The sequence below is a fragment of the Cervus elaphus genome, chromosome 18 (assembly GCF_910594005.1).
Source record: "Cervus elaphus chromosome 18, mCerEla1.1, whole genome shotgun sequence".
Taxonomy (NCBI): Eukaryota; Metazoa; Chordata; class Mammalia; order Artiodactyla; family Cervidae; genus Cervus; species Cervus elaphus.
Window position 1 is genome coordinate 112,612,715 of NC_057832.1, and position 23,250 is coordinate 112,635,964.

A 23,250-nucleotide genomic window follows, 5' to 3' on the forward strand; every position below is an offset into this window, starting at 1 on the left:
TGTTTTACTTACATCTTGATCTGCATTTCTGATTATAGGATGGATTCCTTGAAGTAGAAGTAAGGAGCCAAAAGACATAGCATTTATAAGATTTTTGATACATAGTGCCAATTTATCCTCTAGAAATATACTCTCAACAGCCCAGTGTAAATGTATTCTTCTGGATTTCCAGTGCACTATCTTATTTTCTAAACCTTATATAAGCTTTCCACATATTACCTGAGACCCCTTTTGGTACAGATAGAAACATGTGTGGCCTAATGGGCTTTCCTTTCCTTTCTTCTGAGTCCAACACACATAGAGCCTAAAATGAGAGAAAAGCACATTTTTCTAGCATAAACCAGGTTACAGGGCGGTTATGAAGATTTACTAGCTTAAAATCAGATTTGCACTTCATATATTAGGTTAGCCAAAAATTTCGCTGGGTTTTAAGTAGAAATAAAAGACACATTTTTCATTTTATCCAAGACCATTATTGAACAAGTATTCCTTAACTGAACGAACTTTTTGGCCAACCCAATGCCTGCTGCACAAGGCTCCAGATGGCAGTGCCAGGGAAGGCAGCCCCTGCACACGGCCCCCGGCGCCATCTTGGACCGCAGTGCTGTGAGCGGCCTCTTTGCACACGGTCCCCAGCTGCCATCTTGGATTGCTGTGCTGTGAGACGTGCTTCTGCACGCTGCCACAGAGCTGAGCTAATGGCGGCAGCCATTCCACACTAGCAACTCTGGTCTGAAGAACCGAGTATAAGACCTCTACATGTGGCCCCCTGTGAGCATGTGAAACTGGACTGAGCACAAAAGGGAAAAAAAGGTTAGGCTTTATCTTATTAACCAGATTCTGTTTTTCTGCCTGAAAATTGTTAATGGGCTGCACCAGTGACCCTTGTGGGGCAGAACCCTGGTTAAAAATGGCCCAGATACTTCAAGGGGGTGTTTGTGAGGCCGTGCAGTGAGCTGTGGGGAGGGCTGCAGCGCCGCCTCTGTCTCCCCGGAGACGCTCTGTGGAAGCAAAGTCGTCTTACGGGACTTTGGATTCGGACCTCAGTTTTCTCAGAGGAGAGGGTGGCGAGGGCAGGTCCCCGGGAGCAGATCTGCCTCTTGTTTGCTCTGCTGCCAGGATCCTGGTGGGAGAAGGAAGTGAATGGAGATTGCAACCACACACTGGTATTAATATTTTGTGTGTCTAATGTGTCCTGTTCCTGCTTCTGCTCTGTTCTGCCATGAGATCTTGGCTTTGTGTCTCCCAGCCCTCCAGCTGGGTTGAAAATGAAGGTCACTCTTCCTCGTTCCCTTGCCCTCCAGCTTGCCCCTTTGGGATGGGTTCTCTGCAGTCTCCCTGTGGGCCTGGTCTTCTGCCTAAAGCAGGGATTTGTCCAGAGAGGCATCAAAGTTTACTCAGCCGTGTGTGTGTGTGTGTGTGTGTGTGTGTGTGTGTGTGTGTGTGTGTGTGTGTGTGTGTGTGTGTGTGTGTGTGTGTGTGTGTGTGTGTGTGTGTGTGTGTGTGTGGTCACTCAGTCCTGTCAGATTCTGCCACCCCATGGACTATAGCCCTCTAGGCTCCTCTGTCCATGGAATTTTTCAGGTAAGAATACTGGAGTGGGGTGCCATTTCCTCCTCCAGGGGATCGTCCCTACCTAGGGATTGAACCCACCATGTCTCCTGTGTCTCCTGCATTGGGATGTGGATTCTCGACCACTAGCCCTACCTGGGGAACACACTAAGTCCTTTACTTGTCTTTTCTTTCCTGGTGAGGGTTTTTTTGGCTCCCTCTTCCATTGTCACCTTTCCAGTTTAGGATACATCCCCTCCCTCACTGTCATTTTGCTAATCTCAGAACTAGAAAGAAAACGAGTAGGAAAATCAGAAAATGGCATTAATCTGTACAGAAATACCCTTGGTTCTCAGGGAGTTGAGGGTTTGACAAGAACCATGGATACTCACATGCAATGAAAGTGACCAATGTCCTAATTTTATTGAATTAATTCTAACTTCCTTCTGCCCTTGATCCCCCCTGCCCCGAAACTTTATTCTGAGACTCTAGGTAGGTCTCTTGAGCTCTCTTGGCTTCTCGTGGGGATAATGACATCTTACCTGAAGTCAGGGGCAGGACCATGGTCTCTGAAGGCCCCTCAGTACTAAGATCTACAATTCTATGAATACTCTTTGAATTCCCAGAAACAAAGTCACAATCCAACAGAATTTCAGCATTCCCACTCTCCACCGAAGTGTTCTGAGATAAGAAAGGCTAAAGAAATGAGATGGTATGTAAGTCAGAATACAGATCTCTAAAATAAGAAGGACTGAGAAAATGTATATGCAGACTTCTGACTATCAGTGAATGGGCAAAAAATTCTAACTATGAAATGAAATTATACCGAATCTTCTGTAAGGCAATCATAAAGGCCATAAAAATGTAACCTGATTCAGCCAAGGCACAGACAGGAGGCATTTAGAGTCAAACACAACTGAATGACTTACTGGCATAACCAGCCTGGAAGCCATTTGGGGTTCTTTTTGCTAATGTATAATTGAAGTGAAAGAGGAGGAAGCCAAAGCCAGGGAGAAATATGAGACTCAGGATAGAATGGCTGAGGCTGCATCTTGGACCCAAGGTGAAGTTTCAGAGTTTGATGTCAGTCTGTCTGAAGCTGACAGACTGACAGCTTGAACTGATGGTGGCTCTTTGCTTCTAAAGGCAGAGAGGACTGAGAGAGCAAGACATACCACTTGGGCCAGGAGAGGATGCAGGTAGAGAGGACATCTCAACTTTTATTATTCATGAAGGCTGGATGGGCATGAAATCATAGACTTTACTCTCCTGGGCAGAATTCACAGGAAGTTAAACAAAGGGTCTTAATAGTCCATTGGATGATTTTGCTAAATAAAGTTTGTTGTTGTTCAGTTGCTAAGTTTTCTCCAACTCTTTATGAGCCCCTGGACTGTAGCACACCAGGTGTACCTGTCCTTCACTGTCTCCCGGAGTTAGCTCAAACTCATGTCTGTTGGGTCGGTGATACCATCCAACCACCTCATCCTCTGTTGCTCCCTTCTCCTCCTGCCTTCAATCTTTCCCAGCATCAGGGTCTTTTCCACTGAGTCAGCTCTTTGCCTCAGTTAGCCAGAGTGTTGGAGCTTCAGCTTCAGCATCAGTCCTTTCAATGAATATTCAGGGTTAATTTCCTTTAGGATTTACTGGTTTGATCTCCTTACTGTCCAAGGGACTCTCAAGAGCCATTCTCTTCTCCAGGGAATCTTCCCAACTCAGGGATTGAACCTGAGTCTCCTGCATTGCAGGCAGATTCTTTGTTGTCTGAGCCACCAGAGAAGCCCAAATAGAGGTTGGGCATTTGAATGAGAGTCCTGCCCAATTCATTATTGATCAACCAACCTTCCTGACCCTTGGGGATTCCATTATCTCCTCTGAAGGATCTGGCAGTACTTACTTTTTAAAGTGAGATTACCTGGAATATGTGGCTAGAAATGGTTTTGCATGCATCTTGATGACAAAATGAAATGCATCTCTGTCTCTCTGTGTAAATCTACCTGTATTAGGTCCTATAAAGCACTTGGTTGTTGCTTTACAAGAAAATATGGGATTTCTGAGTTTTTCTTGTTATGAACACTTGCTTAATTTATGATCAATTTATTTTCCACACCGTCACTTAAATTTTATTCTATATAAACAAAAACTTCATTTCAATTACAATTTTTACTGAAAGTTAAATTTCAGGGCAATATCTCTGAAGAAAAATGTGACTACAATTAGACTTCTAAATTAAATTTAAAATTCAACTTCTCATGTTACTATATATGTGAAAAACTCAACAAAGATGTCAAGGTGATTAAGGCCTATATTTCAGATGGGTAAATTTACACTCCTCTGCTTAGAAGATGGTAGTTTCTTTTGATATTGGATCCTTTAAATTGTGAAAAAAAAAAAACCTCATTTTATTAGAAATATAAAGGAATATGTAAAATGGTAACAGGCATTGCTTTTAATTGTCATTATCCCTTTAGTCTTCTTCAGTCTAGAAGAATTCTTCAGTCTCTCACATTATGACCTTGAAACTTTTGAATACTTTACCAAGAATTTTATATATCTTCAGTTTGCTTTTCTCTGCTCTTTCTTTGTGATAGTTTCAGGTGATGCATTTTGGCTTGCATCACCTGAAACTATCACAAAGAAAGAGCAGAGAAAAGCAAACTGAAGATATATAAAATTCTTCCTTCTATTGGATGTTCCATGATTTCAATTTTTCCTTTTACTAATGATGTTTATGTTCATTACTTGTTAAGGTGATGTCTGCTAAGCAGTTGAGAGGTTGTTTCTTTAGCAAAAATCCATTTGGTTTTCTTACAATACCATCTTCCAGTGCTATTTTAGTTTAGTGCACTGCACCTTATATGGTGGCAATGACATATCTAAGGTTGCTGACCTAGCTCTAATTGTATTTACACAGTTTTGAGGTCCTGTTAGCTTTCTTTATTTTATTATTTAGAACACTTTTCTCTCCTTTTTTTCTTGGTATACAGTATCACTTCTCTTTAACTTATATGTAGGAACATTGTACATTGGTTTCCAATATCTCACTTTGAACATACACATTAATGAACAGAAAGTATATTTCTTCAAGTTTACACAACCCATTATAGGGAAGACTAATTAGAAAAATCCTTTTAGTCTTTATAAAAGCAAAATAGAATTTATGTATTAGAACTATTTGTCTAAAATAGGTTGCTGGGAAATCATATATAAAGTGCAATTTTAATTCTCAGAAGAGATGAAGAAGTTGATGGGAGAGCAGGAAGAAAGTGGGATGGCCAAAGTAGACAAGGGGGGCAAGCTGTGTCCACATCTGCCATCATGAGTGGAGGCTGAGCCTGGGTCTGGATGCCACGGGTATGAGTGCTGGGTGGTGACCACCATCTCCAGTCCCTCCAACAGGTATAACCAGGGGGTGAGAGCACTCAGATCCAGAGGTTGTGAAGTAGAAAGAGCAGATAGAAGGCAGCGAACTTGGGAACTCCTGCCTGTGCTCTATTCTTAATACCTATGTGGTGCTGTCTGTTTTCTTTTCTTGACCTCAGTTTTCATGCTGTGGAGAAAAAAGGGACTATTTCAGGACTGGGAAATTCTGAGATGAGAAATAAGGCACAAGAGTAACACAGAGGGAGTAAAACAGAAACAGATAATCAAGAAAACTTTTGCCTGCTTTGGGCTCAGAGTCTTTAAGCCATGGACACACATTCCTGCGTCCCACGCCTTCACAAAGATCTGAGATTCCAACCATAGCAGTGCTTTGTCTGCCTTCCTTCCTGCCCTCAAACCAAAGAGCTGTCCGTCTGTCCTCTCATTCTTGACATCTGTTAAACTTGCTATGTTCCTGAAACTCTTAGAGGAAAGGTTTCAGTCTATGCCTCTGTTCCTGCTCAGAATGTGCTTAGAAGGAGATTCATTGTCAGAGAAGCAATGAGGAGACAGATAATAAGTATGGGGTTTAAGAAGTAGGAAAAGACAGTTAAAAAGGAGAATTATTGCCATAGAAACCTCTTTCATTCCTGCCTGGCTTCACTGAGGCCTGAGGAGCTGGCACTTTGCTGTGGAGACACTTCTGATTCAAGAAGATTTATAGACGCAGCTCATGAGGCCCTTATGCTTTAAAAACTCAGAGCTGGGTAAAAAGAAATTACAGAACTATTAAAAAACATTTTAGTCTTGTTAAAATGTGTTTTTTTTCTTTTAAAGTATCAAGTCTAACATAGCTTTCTCACTGAGGTACTATAAGAGACAGTCTGCACAGTTGGAGGTGATGAGTTTTTTTTTTTTTTTTCTGTGAAACAAACTTTATTCTCAAGTGTGATTTTTCCCAGAGGTACAAGATACAGGTGCTTAGAAAAATGGACTTTGCTTTAGGGACTTCCCTGGTACAAGATACAGGTGCTTAAAAAAATGGACTTGGCTTTAGGGACTTCCCTGGTGGTCCACTGGTTAAGAATCTGCAGGGAATGCAGGTTCGATCCCTGGTCAGGGAACTAAGATCCCACATGCCAGAGTAACTAAGCCTACACACCACAACTACTGAACCTGTGGTGATGAGTTTCAACAGGCTTTTGAAAATTATCACAAGGGGCTTTCAGGTAGAGGAGCATACAGGAGAAGGAAGAGGTTGTTTTGCACTAAAATACATAAATAAGTACAATTAAAAAACTGAGCTGCCTTCTAAGAATGGAAAGACTTAGTCATGGGTATGGGCTTCCCAATGGCATTAGGAACACCATGCACCTACCTGCCCACAGAACTCTGTTTCAGCGGGTGGGGCAAGGAGAAAATATTTCCTTTAGGCATACTAACACAAAATCAAACCTGTTCTTGCAATGAGCTTCAAATGCCAGTAAGATAATTTGATGACTGCAGTGGCAGAAGGCAGGAAAGCTGTTGGAAAAAGGCTGTCTAAAGAGACTGTAATTAGCAGTTTCCCTAATTATCCACATGGTTCACCATGTTCCATGGATGGGCTCTCAGGTTAGTGCAGTTTGGGACTCAGCTTAGGGCTGGGGGTGAGGGAGGGTTGATATCTTTAAATTTCAAAGATTATTAAAGGCTTCCTTCTATGGCAGGAAACTCAAAGTCTATCTAAAGGAAAAATACAGTATGAACCCAAAATTAGAGCCCAAAGTGAAATATTTCCATTAAGAGTTTAACCAGATAGGTAGAAAGATAAAAAGAAATCTTCCCTCATTATGAAATCCAAAGAAAACTACTCTTAACATTAAAATTTTTATTTCTTCTCCTCTTTTTAAAAACATATTTGCAAATCACACCTAGTTAATCAATTATTAAAAATAAGTTTTGGAAATAATTGTAGATTCACAGGAAGTTGTAAAAAAATTTACAGAGAGTTTCTGTGTATTCTTCACCTAGTTTTCCCTAATGGTAACATCTTATGTAGCTATAGTACAATATCACAGCCAGGAAACAGACATTGGTACAATCCACAGAGCTTATTCCAACTTCACCAGTTCTGTATTCACTCATTTGTGTGTATGTATATATAATTCTGTGCTGTTTTTATCACAGGTGTTTATTCATGTAACCACCACAATCAAGATACAGAACTGCTCCATCACCACAAAGCTTCCACATGCTACCCCTTTACATACACCCTAGCAACATACAATTTTAATTTTTGCATCCTTTCACTGTTATGGCCCTAGGAAAATATTACTGAACAAGCAAAAATCCCTGCTCTGTTGAGAAAATACAAAAATTTTCACAATGAATACAGGTGTATCTTGGGGATACTGCATGTTCAGTTTCAGACCACCACAATAAAGTGAATCTTGAAATAAAAAATAAGCAACACGTGAATTTTTTGGTTTCCCAGTACACATAAAAGTTATGTTTACCTTATACTGTGGTCTATTAAGTGTGCAATAGCATTATGTCTTAAAAAAGTGTGTGTGTGTGTGTGCACGCACATGTGCTCAATTGTATCCAATTCTTTGAGACACCATAGACTATAGCCCACCAGGCTCCTCTGTCCATGGAATTTTTCAGGCAGGAATACTGGAGTGGGTTTCCATTTCCTACTCCAGGGGATCTTCCCAACTCCAGGATTGAACCTGCGTCTCCTGTACTGGCAGGAGGATTCTTTACCACTGAATCACTTGGGAAGACCAAGAAGAAAGGCTTTCCCGCCCTTGATTAAAATATTTTATTGCTTAAAAGATGTTAACCACCATCTGAGTTTTCAGGGACTCAATCTTTTTGCAGTAGTAACATCAAAGAGCACTGATCCCAGATTCCCATAATAAACATAATAATAATGAAAATTTTGAAATATTGCAAAGACTAGCGAAATGTGACACAGAGACACAACATGAGCAACTGCTGTTGGAAAAATGGTGCCAATAGATTTGCTTGATGCAAGGTTGCCACAGAACTTAAATTTATTTTAAAAATGCATATCTTGGAGGCTCAGTAAAATGAAATATTCCTGTAGAAAAAAAAATAAGAGGACAGGGAAGCCTGGTGTGCTGCAGTTCATGGGATTGCAAAGAGTCAGACATGACTGAGTGAACAACAGCTGGAAAGAACTACTCACGGGTGTTTTGTGATTTTAGGAAAGGCATGTCTCTACAAATCTAAGACGCTATCTTCTGGGTTTCAGGCAGATGGGACAAAAAGACTAAGGAGATTGAGAGTGAGAAATACTAAAGATTTTTTCAGATAATGAAGGCAGATAGAAAAGCAAACCAAATAGCAAACCAGTTCCACTTAGCTGTTGGTGCTTAAGCTAGGAAATTGACTCTGGTAGGGACAGAAGGCAGGTGTTGAAAACATCAGAGAGGCAACTGCTGACAGATAGCTTGAAGTACTTTTCCTGATTATCTGTGTGAGTCATCCTTTTATAGGTCAAAGTTATGCTCATGTTGGTGCATTCAGGTCAGGGCAGGACAGTGACCTGAGACTGAAGCTTTGAAGTTCCATGGGTTAATCTTTTTGACATTCTTTGAGGGTCTCTTCCCTGTGGTTATAGCCTGGGCACAGGCTTTTTAAAGAAAAAATCAAATAGAAAAGGAAATTCTTTTTTTTTTTTTTTTCTTTCTTCTCTTATAGCATTTTAACAGAAAACTGGAAAGAAGAAAAAAACCAGTCATTATAGCACCCCTGTTGTTTACCAAGTTTCCATATATCATACTCATCCAGTGTTGATAGTTGAAATTGTGTGCGTGCTTAGTCACTCAATCGTGTTTGACTCTTTGCAACCCCATGGACTGTAGCCCACCAGGCTCCTCTGTTCATGGGATTTTTTGGGCAAGAATACGGGAGCGGGGTGCCATTTCCTCCTCCAGGGAAATCTTCTTGACCCAGGGATCTGATTTGCGTCTCCCATGCCTCCTGCATTGCAGGCAGATGATTTCCTGCTGAGCCATAGGGGAGGCCAAGCAATAGATGGAAACTTCAGCTAATTAAAGCTGAAAATGCATCTATTAAGGGATACAAAATAGCTCATAGACTCTCTAAGAATCAGGCTTGGAGTTGAGCCATGTCATGCAGAAGGGTCCAAACTCATTCTGCAGAACTGGTCTGGTGAGGACACCACACCAAAGTCTTCCCTGAGCCTTGATGGTGTATTGTGTGTTGCAGATACCCCTAGGGCAGTGTCATCACTACTGATTCTAGAAACTGGACTTGCTACGGCTTCTAGTGCCAGCCTTTGTTGTTGTTCAGTCCCTAAGGTGTGTCCAACTCTTTGTGACCCCCATGGACTACAGCACTCCAGGTTTCCTTGTTCTTCACTGTCTCTTGGAGCTTGCTCAAATTCATTTCCACTGAGTCAGTGATGCCATCCAACCATCTCATTCTCTGTCACCCCCTGCTCCTCCTGCCCTCAATCTTTCAGCGTCAGGGTCTTTTCCATTAAATCAACTCTTCCCATCAGGTGGCCAAAAGTATTGGAGCTTCAACTTCAGCATTTGTCCTTCCAATGAATATTGAGGGTTGATTTCCTTTAAGATCAATTGGTTTGATCTTGCAGTCCAAGGAGCCCTCAAGCGTCTTCTCCAACATCACAGTTTGAAAGCATCAATTCTTCGGCACTTAGCCTTTTTTATGGTCCATAGAGAAGTTTTGGACCATACCTTTGACTAGATGGATCTTTATCAGCAAATGATGTCTCTGCTTTTTTAACATGCTGTCTAGGTTTATCGTAGCTTTTCTTCAACAGAGCGAGCATCTTTTAATTCTATGGCTGCAGTCACCATCCGCAGTGATTTTAGAGCCTGGAAAATAATGTCTGTCATTTTCATTTTCCTTCCCATTTATTTGCCATGAAGTGATGGGATCAGATGCCATGATCTTAGTTTTTTGAAAGTTGAGTTTTAAGCCAGCTTTTTCACTCTCCTCTTACACCTTCATCAAGAGGCTCTTTAGTTCCTCTTCACTTTCTACCATTAGGGTGGTGTCATCTGCATATCTAAGGTTGTTAATATTTCTCCTGGCAATCTTAATTTCAGCTTGTGACTCATCCAGCCTGACATTTTGTATGATGTACACTGTATGTAAGTTAAACAATCAGGGTGACGATATCTAGTCTTGACATACTTCTTTTCCAATTTGGAACCAGTCCATTGTTCCATATCTGGTTCTGTTGCTTCTTGACCTGCATACAGATTTCTCAGGAGGTGGGTAAGGTGGTCTGGTATTCCCATCTCTTTAAGAATTTTCCACAATTTGTGATGATCCACTACAATCAAAGGCTTTAACCTAGTCAGTGAAGCAGAGGTAGATATTTTCCTGGAATTCTTTTGCTTTTTCTATGGTCCATTGGATGTTGCCAGTTTGATCTCTAGTTCTTCTGACTTTTCTAAATCCAGTTTGCATATCTAGAAGTTGTTGGTTCACGTACTGTTGAAGTCTAGCTTGAAGGATTTTGAACATTATCTTGCTAACATTTGAAATGAGTGCAATTGTACAGTAGTTTGAACATTCTTTGGCATTGATCTTCTTTGGGATTGAAATGAAAACTGACTTTTTCCAGTCCTGTGGCCATTGCCGCGTTTTCCAAATTTGCTGACATATTGAGTGCAGCACTTTCACAACATCGTCTTTTAGGGTTTGAAATAGCTCAGCTGGAATTCCACCACCTCCACTAGCTTTCTTCATTGAATATACTCTATGATTTTATTTATATATAATTCTTGAAATGCTAAAATTATAGATAGAACAGATGGTAATAACCAGATGTTAAGTAGAGGGTAGAGGCTGGACAGAAATAGATGTGCCTATAAAAGGACAACATGAAGGATTCTGTGGTGATGGAAATGCTCTGTATCTTGACTATATAAGTGCCAATATGTTGTGATACTGTATTATTACATTATCATATTAATCATGTCACCTGACTATAACTACATAATTACATTATGTATCATACTATCTTATGATATTGTACTGTACTGCAAGATGTTACCATTGGAGGAAACTGGTCAAAGGGTATAAGAGATACTTCTGTATTATTTCATATGATGCATTGATTCACTCTTAAGTACAAGCTTTAATTAAAATAAAGTTTGAAGAGGCATAGAAGTTTCATTCCTCTCAGTCAAGAATTTTGGGTGACCTTACTGTGTTTCCATTTTTTTTAATTAATTGCTGATACTCTATCAGCTTTTTGTAGATTTAGGTTTTAATATAAATATAATTTAATGGCTTAAATAGATGATTATCTTAATTTTTATACAATTTAAAGTTTACTTTCCATTTACAGTTGTTACAAAATATTGGCTATATCTCTCATGTTGTGCAGTATATCCTTAAGCCTAGCTTCAGTTCAGTTCAGTCGCTCAGTCATGTCCTTGCAAAGACGACTCTTTGCAACCTCATGGACTGCAGCACGTCAGGCTTCCCTGTTCATCACCAACTCCCGGAGCCTACTCAAATTCATGTCCATCGCATCAGTGATGCCATCCAACCATCTCATCCTCTGTTGTCCCCTTCTCCTCCCACTTCAATCTTTCCCAGCATCAGGGTCTTTTCCAGTGAGTCAGTTCTTCACATCAGGTGGCCAAAAGTTTTGGAGTTTCAGCTTCAGTATCAGTGAAATGCCAGCAAATCTGGAAGACTCAGCAGTGGCCACAGGACTGTTTTCATTCCAATCCCAAAGAAAGGCAATGCCAAAGAATGTTGAAACTACTGCACAATTGCACTCATCTTACACACTAGCAAAATAATGCCCAAAATTCTCCAAGCCAGGCTTCAATAGTAAGTGAACCAAGAACTTCCAGATGTTAAAGCTGGATTTGGAAAAGGCAGAGGAACCAGAGATCAAATTGCCAACATCTGCTGGATCATCAAAAAAGTAAGAGAGTTCCAGAAAAGCATCTACTTTTGCTTTATTGTTTATGCCAAAGCCTTTGACTGTGTGGATCACAAACTGAGGAAAATTCTTCAAGAAATGGAAATACCAGACCTCCTGACCTGCCTGCTGAATGCAGGTCAAGAAGCAGCAGTTAAAACTGGACATGGAACAACAGACTGGTTCCAAATTGGGAAAGGCTACATATTGTCACCTTGCTTATTTAACTTATATGCAGAGTACATCATGAGAAACATTGGGCTGGAGGAAGCACAAGCTGGAATCAAGATTGCCAGAAGAAATATCAATAACCTCAGATATGCAGATGACACCACCCTTATGGTAGAAAGTGAAGAGGAAACTAAAGAGCCTCTTGATGAAAGTGAAAGAGAAGAGTGAAAAAGTTGGCTTAAAACTCAACATTCAGAAAACTAAGATCATGGCATCCAGTCCCATCACTTCATGGCAACTAGATGGGGGAAACAATGGAAACAGAACAGTGGCAGACTTTATTTTTAGGGGGCTCCAAAATCACTGCAGATGGTGACTACAGCCATGAAATTAAAAGACTCTTGCTCCTTGGAAAAAAAGCTATGACCAACCTAGACAGCACATTAAAAAGCAGAGACATTACTTTGCCAACAAAGGTCTGTCTGGTCAAAGCTATGGTTTATCCAGTAGTCATGTATGGATGTGAGAGTTGAACTATAAAGAAAGCTGAGTGCCGAAGAATTGATACTTTTGAACTGTGGTGTTGGAGAAGACTCTTGAGAGTCCCTTGGACTGCAAGGAGATCCAACCAATCCATCCTAAAGGAAATCAGTCCTGAATATTCATTGGAAGGACTGATGCTGAAGCTGAAACTCCAATACTTTGGTCACCTGATGCAAAGAACTGACTCATTGGAAAAGCCTCCTTTTCTAATTTTGTACCTCCTTTTCTTATATCCCTATACTGCCCCTCCCCACTTCTCCCCACTGGTAACCACTGGTCGTTTTCTATATCTGTGAGTCTGCATATTTTTTGGTATATTCACTAGTTTGTTGTAGTTTTTAGATTTCACATGTAAGTGACATGATGCAATATTTGTCCTTTGTTGTCTGACTTGACTTAGCATAGTGCTCTTCAAGACCATCCATGTTGCTGCAAATGGCAAAAAAAATTTTTTTGTGGCTGAGTAGTATTCTATTGTGTATATATACATATACACCACATCTTCTTTATCCATTCGTCTGTGGATGGACACTTAGATTCCTTCTGTGTCTTGGATTTTTAAATCTCCCTATGTGATGCTGTTGCTTTTGGAGCTTAAGTAGTATCATGAGACATGTACGAGAATCTCTGTCATACTGGCCATGCTCACAGAACCCACGAGACCATGTGTGCATACATCAGGGGACTGAAGCACATCTCTCCTGTCTCTAGGAGAAGAAATAAGGGCATCTGGCGCTCAATGGGGGAGAATTGGTATTTACATTAGATTTAGATGCAGCCCCTGTCAGTTCTTCCTAGATTGGGACACTGAAGGTTAAAGTTTGATTTGGGTAACAGGAGAACATCCTAAAATCTTGGTGAGCTGGCTTCTGTGACTTTTTAGAATGACCTAGGGCTACAATGTAGATGTTGATGGGAGAAGGATGGAGAACAGCCTTCCACAGGGAGAATGGCCATTAAAAATGGCCCTGCCCTTTTAAATTGAGAGTGGGAATAGCAATTACCATTCTGATGTATGGGGCCCCTGAGGGGAATCCATTGGTCCTGCATTGCCAGTGTAGCTGCTGCCAAGGCTCATTAGGTCTGTGCTGGAGCTGTTTTTGGAGCTCTTGTCAACTTCCTCCCAGTAGTGTCCCTCACAGTCACAATTAGTCCCAGGTGACTTACTGGAGCCCAAGGAATTTGAGTATTATCTATTCTATATGGTCCATCCTTTTACTGGAAAAGAAAACTCTTTAGATCAACTTAGACATAAACAGTAGCAGAGATGTCTATTTTGTCAGACACTGACTAATATTTGATAGGCATCAACGTCATGTGGATGTGTGGGTTTAGAAGATATAGAAACAGAATTATGTGATCTGTTAAAGATTTTGGATTAGGGATGCAAGGGATATGAAACATGACTGGTGAACTTTTCTTATTCTAAGTATCATAGCAAAAGTATATAGTAAAATAATTCTGCTTTGCAGAAGCAAGAGGCTTAGATATGATATTTTTCAACAGACTTCTCCCAGGTTTGGAACTGACACAAAGAGATGAAGACACTTAAGGAAGAAACTCAGAATTATGAAGCCTTTATTTAGGTATTAGTGTTGACAAACAGATGGTGGGCGTGTTAGCACATTACATTTTTAGATAGGAAAAGATAAATTGTTTTAAAGTCTCCTGTCTCGATTATTTACAAAGGGTTTGATGCTCATGATACTATGCTTTTCCTCTTGAAAACAGATAAATTAAAATGTAAGGCAATTAATGGTTTATGCAAAGACCTTCAGTACTTAGGAAGTGAATTGGAGTTAGGGTCTAGGTCTCCTAACCCTCATCCTAGGGTTGATTCCTCTAGAATTGACTGCAGAGACTGCAGTGTGGTGACTTGCCTGACAGAGGGAACTTTACTGAAAAAGAACTCTAGTCTTTAGCAACAGGGGACAAGACATATAAAGAAGGTGAGAATTCCCGTGATGAAACCATAAAGAAAATATTTCACCAAAAGTCAGTGTTAGGTTGCACATGTTTGAGAAGCTGAATTTAAAACATTGGACTTGATTAAGTGGAAGCTCGGGTAACTATATCAGGCTTAAGAGGTTAGCCTAAGAGAAAAAAACAATTAAGTGATCTTGTAGAGTGTCAGACTCATTCTTGAGATATCAACCACCCCAAGGGCCCTGGAATCTCTGTTTCCATACGTCAAGATGGTGCAGACATTTCTTCTCAAGATGGATACACTCAATGTCTACATCAACCAACTCTTGAGTCACAAGTCAGAAAACTCTTTCTGTAAATGAAGGTGCCATTTCTATGGACAGCTCAGCTTTATAAAGGTATGACTTCTTTTGGTCAGCATGAAAGGAACACATCTGCAGATATATAAGTATGTGGGACCCACAGTTGAGAGTTCTGCTTCTATCCTCAGGACTTTCCCTGTCCTGTCCAGGATTGTTTAGAATCCCATAGATTCTGTTTAGAATCAAATAGGTTTAAGCTTAAATGGGCACTTTTTCCTTATTTAAGCAAAAAATCATAACTGACTAAATTAAACTAGTTAGTTGTATTAAGTTACATAAAATAGGTTGTGTTAGGAATCTTAAAACTCATTTTCTGTTTCCATTTTTTGTCATAGAGTGAAGGCATTTTGGTTCTATTTGTTGTGTTAATAACTGGACTAATGGGAGAAGGTACATGGAGATACTTTTAATTATGGTCACCAAAGGTTATATTTTAACAATGAATAATTGGTCTTTGCTCTCCAAACCTCATATCTGATTTTTCCTGTAATTTCTGTGTCATTCCTCATCCCTCCCCCAACTTCTAAGGGTCTCAGTTTTCTTTCATGACCTCTTTTAAAGGAGTACAATAAATTCAATTAATTCATATTTTAAAATCTCATTTAGAATAATTATGTCTAAACTTTTCACAAAGAAGACATTCAATATAAAAGGAATAAATACAGATGCTGTTATCTATTTTCTTAATCTACTGGGTGTCTTAGGAAGGACTCTATGACTATAGGAACCAGGAACATTTGGTTATCATTGTATTAAAATTTAAGTAATCTTAAAAACAGGACAGTGGATTTCAGAAATAAACACACTCTTTGATGGGTTAAATGTAATTTGCCAACTTATCCATAAGTGTTTAAGTATTTAGTTCAGTTCAGTTCAGTTCAGTTGCTCAGTCGTGTCTGACTCTTTGCGACCCCATGAATCGTTTAAGTATTAGTAGAGTTTTAATAATAGAATGCTTTGCTCTAAAACATGCACAGGATATTGAATGCTACAGTTAGTGTAAAATATGATGATTCTCCTACTCAGGATGTTTTAATTCTGTAAGCAATTACATATCAGAAGATCTGTTAGCCATTTAAGGCTATGATTAAATTTGCAATTTAGAATGATCAATCTGGTGAAAGAGTATTGGCTGCTTTCCAGTAGGCACAGGCTGAATTAGAGAGGTTCAAAAGGAGTTTGTTGACCCTTGAGCAACACAACTTTGCATTGCGTGGGTCTCCTTTTATGCAGACTTTTTCAGATAAATACTACAGTACAGTAAATGGTACAGTACTGCACCATGAGAGTCTGGTTGAGTCTGCTGATGTGGAGGAAATGGGAATGCAGAGGGCTGTCTATAAATTACACTTGGATAGTGAACTGCACCAAGGCTGGTCACCCCTAACCTCCTCATTCTTCAAGGGTCAATTGTAGCTTCAAAGCAGGGACTGTTAGGCTTTAAAAGTCACACTTTCCCTCAGATGTGATGCTGCCCTTCATTTGTAATCATGTGAGGGCTGTAGTAGAGAGATGTGCCGGTGAGTAAGGGGAGCACAGGGAGACGGGCTGCATGCTCTCCAGGCAGCTTGTACAGCGCAAATGGGAACAGATAATGTACTCCGCTGTTGTCTGCTACCTCCCAGAGTTTGTTCAAACTCATGTCATTGAGTCGGTGATGCTATCTAACCATCTCATCCTCTGCCAGCCCCTTCCCCTATTGCCTTAAATCCTTCCCAGCATCAGGGTCTTTTTTAGTGAATCAGCGCTTCACATCAGGTGACCAAAGTATTGGAGCTTCAGCTTCAACATCAGTTCTTCCAATGAATATTCAGGGTTGATTTCCTTGCTCAGGAGTCTTCGCTAGCATTACAATTTGAGCAGAGGGGAAGGGTAATATTCACAATTGAAATTCCAACATCCAGGGAAGATGTCACTTCATCCATGTTTGTGAAATCATTCAAAAACAAAATATCTACTTATTATGCAGATGTGCTAAATACTCAACAAAAGTTAAGATTTGTTTTCCTGTTTTAATACTAGAAAGCTTAAGCGATTATTTTCATACTATCAGTTTTACTGAGATCATATATACACGCTGGATCATATATACAGGCTATGTATGTTCCTATGCATGTGTATAGGAAAATAAAAAGAGCTAGTCAGAATGAGTAAAAAAAATAGGGCAGAAAAATAAAAAGAACAAAATAAAATTGCGCTCTTCTCCTTCTAAAGATGGAAGACACCAAATCTCAAAGAGACTCATAATTTCCTGGAGCTTCAGAGCATTCAAGCCAACTTCTTAGACTTCAAATCTGTTCAAGGTGTTGCTTCGTGTATTGTAATGTCTGGAACTGTGGAGGGAATATGAGGAAAGCACATTTGTTCTCTGTCTCTCACAGGGTACACTCATGTAATACGTGGTAGTATGCTACTACTGAAGTATGATGACAAGTCAGTTTGTAAAATACTTTCCCCATGTTGTCTACACTTGAGCATACATACACTTCTAAGTTTTGCAGCATTATCAAATTTTGTATGCAAAAGTTAAAATTTCTAACCCAATCAAACATCTAGTAAGTCATAAAGAAAGATTTACATTCAGGTTCTCAAATTCCAGATTTTTCTATCATTTGCCAGTCTTGCTTGTTATATATCTGCCTCTTACAAATCCTTTAAAAACATTTTATTTATACATTTTACCATATTTTGTGTAGTAGGTACATAGAGGGAAGTCTGTGAACTTCAGACCATGTTTACCTTCATTGTTAATCATTTTACTTCCCGTTGTCGTCTGCACTTCTCCCCTCTCTGGAAATTGCAATAACTTAGAAAGATATAGAGCTTCCAAAAATTGCTCGGCATTAATTCCAAGGCTTTAACTGACTCTATAGTCACATCATGTCCAGAGGAAAGTGCTAACCTGTCTCTTATGTAGAGTAGATATAATACATAGTAGAATCAGGCTTGTCTTCTTGATCCATAAATGATCTAGAATATCGGGTCAAGGTTGGCCAATCATTATGTTAAGTATTCTTCTAAGAAGTTATTCTTATGATTCTTTAATTCAACCGCATCTGTTATTTCTGACTCTCTCTGCAGATTAATAATCCTCTGTTTTATATGGGAGCAGATAACCAGACTTGGGTGAGAGAATTCATTCTCCTCGGCCTGTCCAGTGACTGGGACACTCAGGTGGCTCTCTTCATCCTGTTCTCGGTCACTTACCTGCTGACCCTGCTGGGGAACGTCCTCATTGTCCTTCTGATCAGACTGGACGGCCGACTCCACACTCCCATGTATTTCTTCCTCAGCAACCTCTCCCTCGTGGATGTCTCCTACGCCACGAGCATCGTTCCTCAGATGCTGGCGCACTTCCTTGCGGAACATAAAGGGATCCCCTGCGTGAGCTGTGCGGCTCAGTTATTCTTCTCCCTGGGCCTGGGGGGGACTGAGTTTGTTCTCCTGGCCGTGATGGCCTATGACCGCTATGTGGCTGTGTGCGACCCCCTGAGATACCCGGTCATCATGCACGGAGGGCTCTGTGCTAGGCTGGCCATCACATCCTGGCTCAGCGGCTCTGTCAACTCTCTTGTGCAGACCACCATCACCTTTCAGTTGCCCATGTGCACGAACAAGTATATTGATCACATATCCTGTGAAATCCTAGCTGTGGTCAGGCTGGCCTGTGTGGACACCTCCTCCAATGAGGTGGCCATCATGGTTTCTAGTATTGTCTTGCTGATGACACCTTTCTGCCTGGTTCTCTTGTCCTACATCAGGATCGTCTCCACCATCCTAAAAATCCAGTCCACGGAGGGGAGAAAGAAAGCCTTCCACACCTGCGCCTCTCACCTCACAGTGGTTGTCCTGTGCTATGGCATGACCATTTTCACTTACATCCAGCCCAATTCCAGCCCTTCTGTGCTTCAGGAGAAGCTGATCTCTGTCTTCTATGCCATTTTGATGCCTGTACTGAACCCCATGATTTACAGTCTAAGGAATAAGGAGGTGAAGGGGGCCTGGCAGAAGCTTCTAGGACAATTATCTGGATTAACGTCAAAAGTGGCGACTTGATAAATCATGAGCATCACTTAGACAAAAGAACTTTGCCTGTGTGTTCTCCCACTTAACTCTGATATGAAGCTTCAACTTCATTGCCCTGGCAACCAGGAATTGGTGATGCTGGGTAGGAGACTAATTAGTTGGGTTAGAGTGTGGGACATGGACATATCTCTATGTCATGGCAGCATGTTTAGAGAAATAAAGCACTACTGTGATAGAACTGCTCAGTCTCAATTCATATGACCCTAGAATAATGAAAAAAATACCATGTTTTGCTTTATCATTTTGTTTGTAATTATAAGCCTATTTATGGATCTTACTTTGGACTATTTGCTCTTTTTTTAAAATTTAGAAATATGTGCTTTGACTTCCAAATGCATAACTCTTTTTTAAAAACTAGGTGACCCACTCAAATGACTAAAATTAAGAATACAGGTAGTGCTGAGTTCTGGTACAGATATGGAGCAGCGTGAACTCATTGCTGTTAAGAGTATAAAGTGGCAATTTCTGTTAAGGGTATCAAGTGGCAATTCTTTATAAAATTAACCATATGATTACCACATGGCCCAGCAATTTTCCTCTTAGGAATCTTCCCAAGAGAAATGAAAATTGTCTACAAAATGAGTTGTGTATAAATGTTCATAGTATTTTTGCTCATAATATCACTGGTCCTTATTAATCCAAAATTTTTTTACAGCTTTATTGTGTTTTCATTGGGAACAAAAGCATTTTTACCTTTAGACTCACTAAAACTAATGTGTGGGATATATATCCATCTCCAGTAATTATATGAATTACTGTTCTGAGGAGAGTGCTGATTAAAAATGTTTTTGAGCTTGACCTTTGAGATCTGGAGATAACCTTTGGGTCTCAGAGGTGACTTAGAAGAACAGTCAAGTAAAGGTCTTGTTTTACCTGGATAGAATATGACTAAAGGTGATTATACAGATGGCTAGGATTGGCCCAGGAACAGCTACATTTCAAACTCTTTCTGATAGTAATATGAACTGAGAGTAATTTAACCTCACAGTTTATGAAGAATTTGACAGGGTACCATTTAAATGTTAAAACTCTCCAACCTCTGAAAAATATATTAGCTCTTTTCCTAGACTTTAGACACAAAATAGGCACTTAAAATTTGAAACTATGTATAAAATTTCTAAGATGTATTTAATCTAATTAAGAAAGATTCCTCATCGAATACTGATGTAAAATAAGACAGACTTAATTTGATGAACCAAGATGGTTGAGTCAGCTGTGCAGATGTCAGCTTCCAGTCTCCATAAAAACACCTTCTTCCATCCTTCCTCCTCCACACAACAGGGCCCTAGATCATCTTTGTAAATCTGCTGAGCTGAATTAGTTTAGAGTAGACCTCACCTCTGAGAGAAAGCCTAAATAAAAGAGGGGAAAGTAGTAATTGTACAAGAAATAGAGGGAAAGGGGGAGAAAGAATATGATAGCAGCTCATCTTCATACTTCCTTGAAGACTTCTCAAAGTTCTTTCTTCCATTGTCTCTTCTTTGAGTCAGCTGATGTGTAGTTCTACTTGTGAACACACAATCTCAGTGTTCAAACAGAGTTGATATTTAATTGTACCTTAAAAAGAGAAAGGGTCCAAGTGGAGACCAGAATAGTAAGGGAAAGTTATCCAGATGACAACCATCCAAATAAAGGTGCAGACAGCCTGGGAAAGGTGCAGAGCTGGGAGAGCATGGAAGTTCAGAAATGTCCCAAAGCCTCACTTGCAGCGCAGAGAAGATAGAAGATGGAGGCAGTAGTGAGGGTGAAGCAGGCAGGTAGGAAGTGTCAGGGTACAGAGAGCATTGATGCAAAATTATCTTTCAACTTCATCTGAGACCAGTGGGGAGCTAGCAGAAGAAAATTAGTGAAAAATACAAGTATACGCATGTCAATTATACACACGATGCTTTAAGAAGGGGAATTTCTATGCCTGGTTGTCTCTTCTGCAGTCTTCATCTCACGACTCCTTTGCCTTTACCAGCCTCCGCTTTGCTTGTCACCCCTTCTCCCAGCTTCAAGGTCAGCAGCACAGTAAATCCCTCTCTGAGTCTTATCCTCTGCCTCCATTTTCTTTTTTTTCCCCCAATATGCCTTAAGCACAGTTTGTGTGCTGTGCTTAGTCGCTTAGTCATGTCCAACTCTTTGCAACCGCAAGGGCTATAGCCTGCCAGGCTCCTCCGTCCATGGGGATTCTCCAGGCAAGAATACTGAACTGGGTTGCCATGTCCTCTTCCAGGGGATTTTCCCAACCCAGGGCTCGAACACAGTTTACCATATTTTTATTTGTATGTATTTTAGAAACTTTATTTTTTAATTATTTATTTTCAATTGGAGGATAATTGCTTTACAATATTGTGTTGGTTTCTGCCATACATCAGCATGAATCAACCATAGGTATACATATGTCCCCTCCCCCATGGACCCCCACCCCCACCCTATCCCACCCCTCTAGGTTCTGCCTCCATTTCACATCTCTTTCTACTGTCTCTGTTCCCATGACTGTGCTCTCTTAAAGATCCATCTTACTACATGGGACCCCTAAGATTATCCAGAATAGCCTCCATGTTAAGATCCTTATTTTAATACACGTGCAAGTAACTTTTAACATAAGAGGCAGCATATTCACACATTCTGAGAATCAGGGCAAAGACATCTTCAGGAGGTCATGCATTACTTAGCTTATCACATAACCTATTCAGGTTGGACACTTAGTTTTTCCCCCTGACCCCACTAATCTTCAATAGCTGTCTTACTTTTTGATGTGATACAATATACAATCCTATCTTTTAGATTTCCTGCTTTATAATGGGAATTATTTCTTCAAGAAGCCATTATCATTTCTTGAAATCTAGGTCTGCTGGAAAATATTCATTCAGGTTTGTTTATTTTAAAATGTCTTTGTTTCTCCTTCATTCTCAAAAGATATTTTCTCTACACAAAGAATTCTTTGACAACAGCCTCCCCTACTCACCACCACTACCTCAGACTTTAACCTTATCCCTCCTTGTCTTCTGTTTTGCGTAGTTTCTGAGAAGAAGTCTACTTTCAGTTCTACTTCTGTATGTGATGTAACTTTATTTCAGGCTCCCTTCTAGATCTTCACTTTATTTTTACCTTTTAGATAGAATATCATATGTCCACATTTTGTTTTTTCCTTATTTTGCTGAATTTCTTGGTTTTGTGCTTTCAATTTCTTTCACTATTTTTTGGTCACTATATCTTCAAGTATTTTTTGTATTCCTTCTATCTCTGTTTTTCTGTTGGGATTTTCCAATTTCTCATATGTTAGCTTGTTTGGTATTGTCTTGGAAGAGTCTTTTCTCTTTTTACCATTATAATTTCTTCCTCTTTGTGCTTCAGTTTTGCTAATTTCTATCGGTTCATCTTTTTTCTTATTGATCATTTTTTGATTCTCTTGAGTCTACTCATAAGCAATCATTAGTTCTTTGACTATGTCTTTCACACGTAGCATTTCAACTTAATTTCTCTGTGTAGTTTTCAATTCGATATTGAAAGAATTGAATTTATGACAATGTTTATCTTTTCTTTTAGACCTTTTAATTTATTTATGAGTCTTAAAACCCCTGTGTGATAATTCCTGTAATCCAAAAATATCTGATTTTCTTCTGTTAACCTTTTATTCAGTGACATTTACTTTTTTTGGCCTTTTCCTCTGACCTTTAGTTTAGATTTACAGTTTATGTTTTTCACATAGTATAATAGACACTAACATAAACAGTATAATGCCTTGAAATGGACACATTTCTTCAGTTTGACACATGTTTTGTAGATAGTATGAGAATCAACACAGTCATGGGATGAACTGGGTTTGAGTTTTGTGTTTCTGTGGTGGTTGGTGGTTGGAGAGTTCCTTCTGCTCACTGCGGTGGATGTGGTTGCCTTCTCTTAGACCTGCACCAGGTAGAAGGTTTTCTCTGGTTTTTCACTTTCCTGAAAACGTTCTTGCAAGGGTTGTCCTAAATCTGTGGAGAAAACATTGAGAATTGGTGGGAACTCCTCTTTTTGCCATAGCTCTCAGCCATTCTATACTCACCACATCCCACGCTTGAAGTTGAGCAATTTGTTGAATCAGTTTTCACTCCCTAGTTTGGGGACCTATTTTCTTCCCATACAGTAAGCATATAAGTCAGAGCTCCCATCCTATCTTTTTCTGGATGCACTTATCCTTCTTGAGATTTATGCTATTTGGCTGCCCTGCAATCTCAGTTAACCAATGATTTCACGGGAAGTTATGATTTTGTAGTTCACTGAAACTTTTCTTGTTTTAAGATCGAACCAATGCTCTTTCTAGCTTTC

General features: G+C 39.9%; 1 protein-coding gene across 1 annotated transcript; it reads left to right on the forward strand.

Annotated features, from left to right (window-relative positions):
• The first annotated feature begins 675 nt into the window (after positions 1–675).
• LOC122674494 (olfactory receptor-like protein OLF3) lies at positions 676–19,095 on the forward strand. Its single transcript, XM_043872875.1, has 2 exons — positions 676–813; positions 17,947–19,095. Exon 2 carries the CDS (start codon positions 17,968–17,970, stop codon positions 18,919–18,921), a length of 954 nt encoding a protein of 317 aa, XP_043728810.1. The 5' UTR covers positions 676–813; positions 17,947–17,967; the 3' UTR covers positions 18,922–19,095.
• Positions 19,096–23,250: the final 4,155 nt, after the last annotated feature.